The sequence below is a fragment of the Rhinoderma darwinii genome, chromosome 1 (assembly GCF_050947455.1).
Source record: "Rhinoderma darwinii isolate aRhiDar2 chromosome 1, aRhiDar2.hap1, whole genome shotgun sequence".
NCBI lineage: Eukaryota > Metazoa > Chordata > Amphibia > Anura > Rhinodermatidae > Rhinoderma > Rhinoderma darwinii.
Window position 1 is genome coordinate 88,018,361 of NC_134687.1, and position 12,097 is coordinate 88,030,457.

The 12,097-nt window shown below is 37.7% G+C and overlaps 1 protein-coding gene across 1 annotated transcript in view; it reads right to left on the reverse strand.

Moving 5' to 3' along the window:
* Positions 1-3,990: 3,990 nt before the first annotated feature.
* The window catches only part of LOC142736273 (cytochrome P450 4V2-like), a 59,848-nt gene continuing 51,741 nt past the window's right edge, over positions 3,991-12,097 (reverse strand). The window contains exons 9-11 of the mRNA XM_075849633.1: positions 10,882-11,016; positions 10,612-10,791; positions 3,991-4,169 (exon numbers count right to left, since the gene is read on the reverse strand). Coding sequence (XP_075705748.1) covers positions 3,994-4,169; positions 10,612-10,791; positions 10,882-11,016 — 491 coding nt within the window. The 3' untranslated portion in view covers positions 3,991-3,993. The remainder of the gene's footprint in view (positions 4,170-10,611; positions 10,792-10,881; positions 11,017-12,097) is intronic.

Consider the following 12,097-nt stretch of genomic DNA (forward strand, 5'->3'; position numbering starts at 1 on the left):
ATTTAGTAACTCTGCCTACTCTTGATCCCCTGTGACCAACTCTCCATTACCATTTATATACTTTTTGGGGATTTGTTTTTCTATCCTTGGCCACCTGCCTTTCATTTTGTACTTTTGCTAATTTTATAAAATTTTTACAGATTTTATTAAGCTCTTTATAATTTAAAAAGGCTACAGATGTACCCTCAGATTTCTATTTTTCAAATGCCCTTTTTTTGTCATGTATTGCCCTTTTTACAGAAGGTGTAAGCCATGTGGGGTTTAATTTTAGTCGTTTATACCTGTTACCTATAGCTGTAGGAATAAATTTTGCACTATAATTACCCAAAGTAGATTTGAAAATCTCCCATTTATCATTTGTACCATTATTTGACATTAGTTCTTCCCAGTCTATATCCTGAATTGCAGCCCTCATCCTGGGGAAATGGGCCTTCTTAAAATGAAGTGTTTTTTCCCTCCCAGCCTGTGTTTGTTTTTTACTGTATATATAAAATGTAACTATATTGTGATCACTGTTACCAAGGTTTTCACGAACATTGACATTCCCAACATGCTCTGCATTATTAGAAATGACCAGATCCAACAGATCTTCACTTCTAGTCGGGTCTTCCACAAACTGGCCCATAAAATTTTCCTGCAACAGGTTGAGGAAATGTCTCCCTTTTGCCGTTGAAGCCGAACCATGACGCCAATAGATATCCCGGTAATTAAAATCTCCCATTATCACTACAGTACCAGCCTGTGGAGTCCGCTCCATCTGTTTATATAGCTGACCTTCCATCACCTCAGTTATATTGGGGGGTCTATAAATTACACCAAAAGTAATTGTTTCAGTGTTTACCTCCCTTTCTAGTTCCACCCACAAGGTTTCAATCTCCTCACAATCTTCACCCACTATTGTCTCTTTCACACTCGCCTTCATATCACTTCTCACATACAGACATACACCACCGCCTTTCCTATTTGCCCTGTCTTTCCAAAAAAGTGTTAAACCCTGTAGATTTACAGCCCAGTCATGAGAAGAGTCTAGCCATGTTTCAGCAACACCAACTATATCTATATGTTCCTCCAGTACCAAGGCCTCCAGCTCCCCCATTTTGCTTGCGAGACTTCTGGCATTTGTGAACATACACTTTAACTTACCTTTCAGTTTTTCACTTTCAGTATCAGAAATGTGATTATTTGACATTATTTGGGCATTTTTATTTTCATTTTCATTGCTGTTTTGTAACAAAAGGAACTCCCTATCCTGTTGTCTAGTCCTCTCCCCACAGTCTGTTTCTCCCCGCACCAATATAGTCTGACCCCTCTCTAACCTGACTAACCCTTTATTTTCCACATTGACCTCCCTCCTAAGCCCAACTTGAATAACTCATGATATGTATGATTACAATTATTGATATTAAAGATGGAAAAATCAGTCATTAAATTTTAAGGGGTAATTAATTGTTTACGTATGTAAAATGCTAAGCAACTGCTCAGGTTCACATTTCACTTGGTCTTTTTGATATCTAACACAAGTGTTGCAAATGTGCAGTAACAAGGAACTTTAAATGGGAGAAAATATATATATTTTTTTACAGATCTGTAGATAACAGGTTTTATTACATTATTGATTGAATGCCATTAAATATGGTGATTTATTAAAATTGGATGTTGATTCACTATGAGAGTGATAGGGGGTTCTTCAAATATTTGTTGCTTTAAATGTGAGTTCTATCTCCAAACGTTAATTTTTTTTCTTTACATTTTAAGGAATAGGTTTTCCTTACTATCAGCTTTTTATGTGTAATGTTTATACTATTAATACTAGCATCATATGTAGCCAAAGCCAAATAAATCAGGGTATTGAATGTCTCTCTATTCTCTCTGTCATTTGTAGTGCTAGTTTAAGATGCACTAAAATAAAAGGTTAAAAATAATTTTTCACATCACTGATAAAGGTCATACTTCAATATCCAAGGCAGATTTAAATACCACATCTTGATCAACTGCTAATAAAGTAGCATGATGTTGGATGCAAACCACTCAATACCAAATGGTCAAAAAAGCAGCACAGATGCACTGTGCATGAGCCGCAAACACACACGCACCTACACATGTAACATTGTGACTGGTATCCCTAACTTGTAATACCAAGCAGCCATCTACTAATATGTTAGCATTTGTTTTGGAAGTGGTATTTAAACCTGATTTGCATAATGAAGCATGACCCCATTTAGCATTTTAAAAGGCCACTGAAGTAGATAAGGTTAGAAAGGTCATATATCAATACTGACATAGTTAATGACATGTTAATTAGTGCTATATGCTATAATTCACTATATGGCAGTTACAGAAATCACCAATGACATCACAATCTACACTGTAAATTTAAACATTCATTTCTTTGGTTTTTATGGTTTCATGACAGTTCTCCCCACTGAACTATACACCTCCAAAGCTCCACAAGAACTTCAGAATGCATTACACATATTTGATGTTTTGTACGTGAAATGTACACAGCCAGTGTAAATAAAGAACACCAAGAACAACAACATTTATAAAACCAAATATGAAAAAAATCTAGATATTTAACAGGTAAAGGACTGGGCTATTTTGATCCTTCAGGACCAGACACCGTTTAGTCCTTTTTAACACTCGTTAGTTAAACAGCTCTAACTTTTTTATTTGTTGGGCTAGCAACGTTATTTTTGCGTTGTTTTTTCCGTAGACAATGCAGGTTTCTTTTTTTTTATAATTTTTATACACATCCTTTTTGCTATTTTAGATTTTTTTAGGCTTAAAGTTTGAAAAGAATAGTAAAAAAATAAGCTTTTTTACTTTTTAGCTATTTGTTTCTGGTAATAACATAGTTTTAACCTAAAATAGACCTTTCATTTGAGATCATCATTGTCTACCGTAAATTTTAATATATTACATGTCTATTTTATGGTAATTGGCTCAGGGCTAGCGTTCCGACAATGATTGGCGGGGGAAAGTTTTTTTTGGGGTGGGTATTTTATGTGTATTATATAATTTTTTTTGCACTTTACTTTTATTTTTTTATTACTATGGTCTGTCCCTCAAAGGTCAGAGAAGACCAATGGGGGACTTTATTTTTTCTTTCTTTCTTTTTTACACCATGTTTTTCCACTGTAACTGGGGCTGCACAGCCCCAGTTACCGGGGAATTCAGCCCTCTTATAGTGACTATTGTCACAAATAGGGATGTGCTGGGTCTAGTAAGACCCAGCAGCAGCCTGCCACTAATGGCACCCGGCGATAACGTGACCAATAGAGGCAGCGGCTCTATTCATATACACAGTGCTCATTGAGCGCTGTGTGCAAGAGATCAGAGAAGATAGAAGTAGTGAAAGCTGCTTCTATCTTCTCCTCAAAGCCCCAGGCAGTAACTGACTGCCGGAGACCCGACATTCAGCTGCCCGATCGCTCGGGCAGCAAGCTAAAACCCGCGCCGTAAATAGTCTATGGCTCGGGTTTTAAGGACCCGGACGTAAATACACAGGCAGCTGTCGGGAACCGGTTAAAGGGAAAGCTGTCATTCGGGATAAGCTGTTCGCAACCTTTCCAGCTCCTGAAAATGGACACAGTTGTGGCCGGCCACACATGGCCACTACAGGGATAGGCAACCATGAAATATGCGGCTGTGCTGAGCCTGCCAAAATGGAAGCGGCTCTTTCTTAGTTGTTTTTCATTCTGGCTTTGGATTCTCATTTTATAATCTTTTCTGTGATGGTTGATAAAAACAGAATACATTGGAAGTGAAATATAATATAGGATCTGATATATGTGATATCAATAAAGTATGATTTCATAATTAATTTTTTCGGAATTTGGACTATGATCTGAAGGAAATATTGTGATTTTTAACCAGAACATCTTCAGAGACTGAACCAAAAGAAGCCAAAATCCAGTACATTTCCGATAAGCTTTAATAATGCCCCAAAATACAGCAACAAATTCACATAGTTTTCTTGAGTGAACTGGTTTCTCATTCACTTAAAAATTGTCTTCTGTCTTTAAGCTGAATCCATATACCTTCTTGAGGACGAAGGATGAGCTCTCCTACAAGCCCCAATTCCTCACGTTTTTGGTTCGCTTCAATCCAGAAATTACGTAATATAGTAGATAGAACAACTTTTTCTTCCATTAAAGCAAAACGTTGACCTAGACCGTTTATTAGAGGAATAAGCATATAAAAATAAATATATTAAAGCAATAAAATTTAAGTAATGTGTGCATGCTAGTCCTTAAATGTAAAGCTTTTGTCCTTTCTTAAAGGAGTTTTTCCAGATTAAACAATTATTACCTATCCACAATATAGGTGAGAACTGTCTGATCGCTGGGAGTCCCACCACTTGTGTTAACAAGAATGAGGGCCCTGTTCCTTCTCACTGCTCGACCACAGTGTGGAGGACATTGATGGAGCAGCAGATGTTTCTGCCATGCCCACAGACATTGAATGGAGCGGCGGGCGCATTCTTGACCACCCCTACATTCATGCTCTTCCTCACTGCGGTTGACCGGTAAGGAAGAACAGGGGTTTGGGATCCGCGTTCTCACAATTGGTGGGGGTCCCATCGGTGGGGCCTTCAGCCATTAGAGAATAATCACCTATTCTGTGAATAGATGATAATTTAAGATTCTGTGACAACCCCTTTCAGGGCCTTTTACACAGGGGAATAATCTCTCGGACTGTCGTTAGTTCGATCAAACGCTTCCAATTATAGTCCAGTGTAAACATGTGCAATGAGTGAACTATCAGCGATAATTCGCTCAATTATTGTCATTGCATCTTTTATGTTCATTCAAAAATTTCTGTGTGACGGCAGTACATTCATTCATGTAAAGAGGCAACTGCCTGATATTTGTAATGCAAACCGCATGAAATGAGGAAAAACAAACAATCGCAGTTAGGAAAAAAACACTTGATTATTGTAACAAAATGCATGTCTTGGGAACGTTAATGATTTGCTAATCTAGGCAATCGCAGTACGTATCTGTCCCCCCATCGGCACCCCAACAACGCGGGGGCCTAACAACCGGGGACCTAGCAACTGCCTATTAGAAGCCTAATGCCTAAAAGATTGCCTGTCAGTTTTACACTGACAGGCAATATTTCTTTGGTATAATAAGCATACCCAAGCATTATATCTGTGATCAGAAGATCGCAAATTGAAGTCCCCTAGTGGGATAAAAAAAATGGAAAGTAAATAACGTTTAAAAAAAAAAAAAAAAAAGATCACCGCAAAAATTAAAATAAAACTTTTTTCCATAAAAAGTAGTTCTATTTAGTAAAAGTGTAACACATTAATTATACCACCGGCATCCAAAAAAAAAAGCCTTTTTTTTCCATTCCCATCCCCCTCAAAAAATAAGATAAAAGCTAATAAATAAGTCCCATGTACCCCAAAATAGTAACAATGAAAACTACACCTTGTCCCACAAATATAACAAGCCCACATATGGCTACATCAACAAAAAATAAAAAAAACTTACGGCTCTTGGATTGCGGCGATGCAAAAACAAGTATTTTTTGTTTTAAAGGATTTTTATTGTGCAAATGTAAAAAAACATAAAACCTAAACATATTTGGTATCCCCTTAATCGAGCCATTCCATAGAATAAAGGTAACATGTTATTTACACTGCGTAGCGAACAACGTAAATTTATTACGTGAAAAACAATGCTTCAATATCTGTTTATTTTCAATTCCCTCCTAAAATAAAGTTAATAAAAGTTAATCAATATATCCAAAAATGGAGCAAAATATAACACGTCCCACAAAAAACAAGCCCTTATACGACTATGTCGACGAAATAATAAAAAAGTTATGGCTCTTGGAATGCAACATTGAAAAAAACAAAAAATAATCCTTGGTCATTAAGGCCAAAAAAGGCCTGGTTGTTAAGGGGTTTGTACGGGATTACAAAAACATGGCTGCTTATTTCTAAAAACAGCACCAGGCCAGTTAACAAGTTGTGTGTGGTACTGCAGCTCAGCCCCATTCACTCAATAGAGCTGATTTACAATACCAGAAACAACCTAGCGACAGCTGTAGTCAGTGGCGTAACTACCGCTGTAGCAGCCATAGCGGCTGCTACGGGGCCCGTGGCATGAGGGGGCACGTGTCGCCCGCCGGCACGGGCCCCCACCATGGCCGGAGGCTCCGCTAGCTGCCGCTATGGCTACTGCAGCGCAACGCCATTGAACACTATGGCAGAGCAGGGAGGTATCTCCCCGCTCTGCCATTAAAGAGGTTGCTCCTACAAAAGACATGTATCCCCTATCCACAGGATAGGGGATACATGTGGGATCGCTGGCAGCGATAGGGAGAACGGGGGACCGAAAGTCCCCTGAAGTTCTCCTTGAGAAACCTCGGACTTCCGGGGTCTGTGTCGGCAGCTCCGTAGAAATGACTGGAGCGCCGGTCGTGCTTGTGCGCATGCGTGACCAGCACTCCTTTCATTTTTATTGAGCTGCGCAGACTCCGGAAGTCAGAGGTTAGTCATGGAGAACTTCGGGGGACTTTCGGTCCCCCGTTCTCCTTATCGCTGGGCGTCCCAGCGATCACACATGTATCCCCTATTCTGTGGATAGGGGATACATGTCTTTTGTAGGACCCACTATAGGTCAGATTTTTTTGGGTGTTGAAGCTGTATGGCGTTACCTATAGGGGGGCTGTATAGCATTACCTACAGTGGGGCTGTATAGCGTTACCTACAGGGGGGCTGTATAGCGTTACCTACAGGGGGCTGTGTGGCGTTACCTACAGGGGGGCTGTGTGGCGTTACCTACAGGGGGGCTGTGTGGCGTTACCTACAGGGGGGCTGTATGGCGCTATCTACAGGGGGACTGTATAGCGTTACCTACAGGGGGGCTGTATGGCGTTACCTACAGGGGGGCTGTATGGCGTTACCTACAGGGGGGGCTCTATGGCGCTATCTACAGGGGGGCTGTATGGCGTTATCTACAGGGGGATGTATGGCGTTATCTACAGGGGGATGTATGGAGTTATCTACAGGGGGATGTATGGCATTATCTACAGGGGGCTGTATGGCGTTATCTACAGGGGGGCTGTATGGCGTTATCTACAGGGGGGCTGTATGGCATTATCTACAGGGGGGGCTGTAAAAAAGGCACTATCTACAAGGGGGGTTGTGTGACACCAAGGGGAGGGGGGGCCCCAGTCAAAAGTTTGCTATGGGGCCCAGTCTTTCCTAGTTACGTCCTTGGCTGTGGTGATGTTTCTGGAAGAAAGCAGCAATGTTTTTCTAATCCTGGACCACACCTTTAAGTGTAGAATGCACGTACAGATATACTTAATTTTATAAACAAAATAACCATTTAAATCAAACTCTCTTACTTTTACAGGACCTAATAATCATAATATCTGTGCGTCCAGTTTGTACTTGGTCACATACTGATACTTACAGTATTTACAAGACTGTTCACTTGCAATCTGAAAAATTCTCAGCAATTCCACCACAACCCACACAAACGGCAACATGGAATTACAAGTTTATAGTATTGCACACAACAGCTTCCATTAGTACTTGCCTTCTCTCACTGTCAGCCCCCACAATGTACGTAACATAATAATCACTATGTATTACAGTATATCTCTTAAATCTGGGTAGGTCTCCTTCCCAGGCATACATAACAGAGTACGACACAGTGGAAATGTTAACCGCTCTGAGCATATTTCTACGTTTTTTTATCTTCAGCTAAAAAATGGAAGATTCTGTATGGAGTTATAGAATGGTTTCTACATTGTGATAGCAAGTAGCAAGTGGCTGCTATTTCTATTACATATATTTTTCATGAGTATTTTCCTTTCCCTACACTGGAGTAAGCTGAAAGGTGCACATAATCATCCTGCAACTAAACACTGCCTAGGGTAAGAGGGTGACAAAGATAAAATTGATGCTGGAAATAATATATCATATAATCTAACTAAAATACAATATAAGATAGTCCTCCGATTTTATTGAACTTTGCTCAAGGACTACCAGTTTGGATTTCTTAAAGTGTGTCAATTACAAAATTATGTGAAGATCATTTGATTTTTTTAAGTGAAAATACAGAGTCCTATCAATCTAGATTTGTATCCCAGTTTTAGTACAGCCCATTCCAAAAGCAACAACCGTCTCACTGCAATTCCATAATTATAAACTAAAAAGTCAAGGCTTCAAAATCTCGTTTCAGAGGACCCTTTATCATTAAAAGAAAATGATTTTCTGACAGACGCCATCACAATAAACCCTTTGCTCATTTAATTGGAATAGTACATGGACCACAAATTGAGCTTGTATTGTGCTGATGACCCCAGTACTAGATTTACATGTAAAATAATTTATCACTCATGTCATTGGAAGTAATTTATTATATTTTGGAAGTAGGGATGAAGGAAAAGAGTTGTGGTTCCTATTAGAAATTGAAAACAATAAATTTTATTAATATATTTAATTTAAAATATTTCTAAAATGTTTCTATATATTTCTCAATGTAGGTCAATTATTCAACAGTGCAGAGGACCCCTTGTCCTGCACTTGAAGAACAGAATTTGTCTTTTATGCTACTATCATACAACAATAAAGTTGGACTTGGTTATTAGCTGAGGTAAGTATAAATCTAATCCCATAGGCATATTGTATGCACTGTGTGAATCAGTGTTAGCTGTCAATCATTAAACATTGTATCAGTTTTGTATGCACTGACATTTGCAATGTTTTCTATTTGTAAATAGACTTTGTATCAAATTCTATTGCTGTGCACTAGATGTATTACTATGGGCTTGCTATTTTGTAAATATTAGTTATGCATTGTATCTATTCCTTATGTGCTGTAAATTAACAGGTACTTTATCTATTTCTTTTGTGCTTTGCACTGATTGTTATAAACCTGCTATTTCATTGATATTGTCAGTTGTTTGAAGTTCTCTTATATTTGTTGCATTCATAGCATTCTCTATAGTGCTCACTCATACAAGTTACCGCACTGTTACTACTTCTGTCAGAGGAAGCCAGCGTGATATAACAAAATGTGGACTGCTGAAAAATTGTATAATAGACAATGATATAAATAAAAAAAATAAAATTAAATAAAAAATATATATAAAAAAATAAAAATAAAAATATTTAAATACCAGCTTTGACTGTTGCAAGTTATCCTAATAATATGATCCAACAGCTAATGCTGATATATGCAACAAATATAAGAGAACTTCAAACAACTGACAATATCAATGAAATAGCAGGTTTATAACAATCAGTGCAAAGCACAAAAGAAATAGATAAAGTACCTGTTAATTTACAGCACATAAGGAATAGATACAATGCATAACTAATATTTACAAAATAGCAAGCCCATAGTAATACATCTAGTGCACAGCAATAGAATTTGATACAAAGTCTATTTACAAATAGAAAACATTGCAAATGTCAGTGCATACAAAACTGATACAATGTTTAATGATTGAAATCTAACACTGATTCACACAGAGCATACAATATGCCTATGGGATTAGATTTATACTTACCTCAGCTAATAACCAAGTCCAACTTTATTGTTGTATGATAGTAGCATAAAAGACAAATTCTGTTCTTCAAGTGCAGGACAAGGGGTCCTCTGCACTGTTGAATAATTGACCTACATTGAGAAATATATAGAAACATTTTAGAAATATTTTAAATTAAATATATTAATAAAATTTATTATAGGAACCACAACTCTTTTCCTTTCTCCCTACTTCCAAAATATAATAAATTACATTATTTGGTGGTGTACACCTTGTGGTTCCCCATAACTCACTTTGTATATATAAATAAGTGAGGTGATCAGCAAAATCTCTATTTTGACTGTCATTGGAAGTAGTAGCAGCAGTGGAGTAGACGTCCATTCGTGTTTACCTTTCTTGTTTTCTGGTTCTTGTTCCCTCCAATGGGAACTGTTTTTGGATATCCAACGGTCTTCTGTCTCACACGATGACAAGAGCGAGAAAAGGATAATTTTTTTGTTGCTCACTGCAAAATCCTAAATCCTATGCTCAGGTCATTGGGGAACATAGCTCACTCCCATTTTTTCCCATTATCGGCATCTACTGGATCCTTCTTGTCTTTTGCTTCTGACCCATCAATTGGTTTCTTGTTGTTTTTTTTCTCTAGGTTTACTGAAAAAGTATTGTCTTTCTTAGTTCTCCTGCTGCATATTAACAAACTGGTTAGCTCAGCATCTGTAGGATGAGTATAGGCTACCGAGGAAGAGCCAACACTTTTGATTTCGTTTTTGCGTCCTAGTGGTAGCATATACCCCATGATCTTCTATGTCTTCCAATGAACTCGATAAAAAAAAGGATTATACGGTGAGTAACAAAAAGATAAAAAATTCCCTGCAGTTGCTGTTGCGTATTTCTCAAGTGATCGAGACTTACACGGTACCGTAATAATGTTATTTTACCTCTACAATCCTTGGATGGAGCATAATACTCACATTATGAAAGACACCCACAGAATGGGAAACGGGTTGACTACTCACATTGTTGACCTTTCTACTTTGTTAATATATACTTATCATACTTCATTATTAAAACTAACCTACTGTCACTTACCAATACAGTTTCGGAGTCCTGCAGAGAAAGGAACATATGCATATGGGTTGCGACCATTTGTAGCTTCAGGAAAAAACCTCTCTGGCCTAAATTCTTCTGGTTCTGGAAAGTATTCTGGATCTCGATGTAATGCAAAGGGAACAATTAACACATTCACTCCTTTAGGGACCTTGAAACCCCCTGAAACAAATAGACAATTGCTAAATTAAATGTGACTATCCATTTTGTTGTAGTTTAACAATGATGGACAATATGATATAAGACTCCTACTAATAGTGCAGTCTTCACAAATAGTGCGGGCGTAGAATGGAACAGAAGGAAAGAGTCGTAGGGCCTCCTTGATCACTGCTTCCATATATCGTAGTTTCTTAAGATCTTCCATTGTGACTGGCCGATCAGATTCACCTAATGGGATAAAACATATATTAACTAAGAAATTGGTTTGTAAACTTATAAGATAACATTTAAATATCTAGAATATAAGGGTTTGACTAGTCATTTTAGGTGAAACATTTATGTATATCTTATAGCGCCCTTTCTAAGCTATTTTGGTCTAATAAGAGCTGGATTTTCAAAATTGAATAACAAAGACAAAATGTAATACTGCAAAACAATGTGGATTCATACGGCTTTCCAGATATATGAGAAAGTAGTTGAACATCACTAATGTAATAGCTCTTATTAGCAAGATTACTTAAAGACATTATGCATGTCATGGAAAATGTCAATTTTAATTTAAAAAAAAATTCGCTATATCTAGGTATATGATGTTCACTTAGATGTTCACTAATATATTGGATATTCATAGGTTCAGGAGATTAGGGATATGATATGGGAATTTGCTCAACGCATACAAGTGATCCCAACGCCGAGAGAAAGAATTTAGATTGAAGTAACGAATTTGACTATTACTATTTCCTCCTACCTCCCCCTCTTTTTTCCATGATCTATGAGATAGCTATGACCTTTACATATTGTGCTCCCATATATTTTTAATTAAGAAACAATTGAACTGGAGTGGATATTTATTTCATATTAGCTATGATGCTGTACGACATATGATGAATACTTCCCTATAACTTTAGAATTGGCCTTGATGGTAAGAAGGAGTTTTGTTTTTTTGTTGTAAGATCTAGATGTCAGGGTAGAAATATATATTCCCACTCTTGAATAGTTACAAGCATCTTTGAACACACAGTTACAGATATGGAGTGCTGAGTTAAACAATAGCACGCCCCTCCTATTCGGATTCTATTCAGATTCTATTGGTGGAGTATGGTCATGTGACCCAGTTGCCTGGTTACAGTATCTCTCGGTGTAACATACTTTGGTTTGGATATATACATAATATGATCGGTTTGGTTGATGGAACATTAGATCGAGGGCTGAGTTGGGAATCGGAGGCTAATATATGGATCTTCCTGCTTGATAAGCTTTAGGATATTGCCAATAACATTACGGCAACATTAGGCATGGGAATCATTAA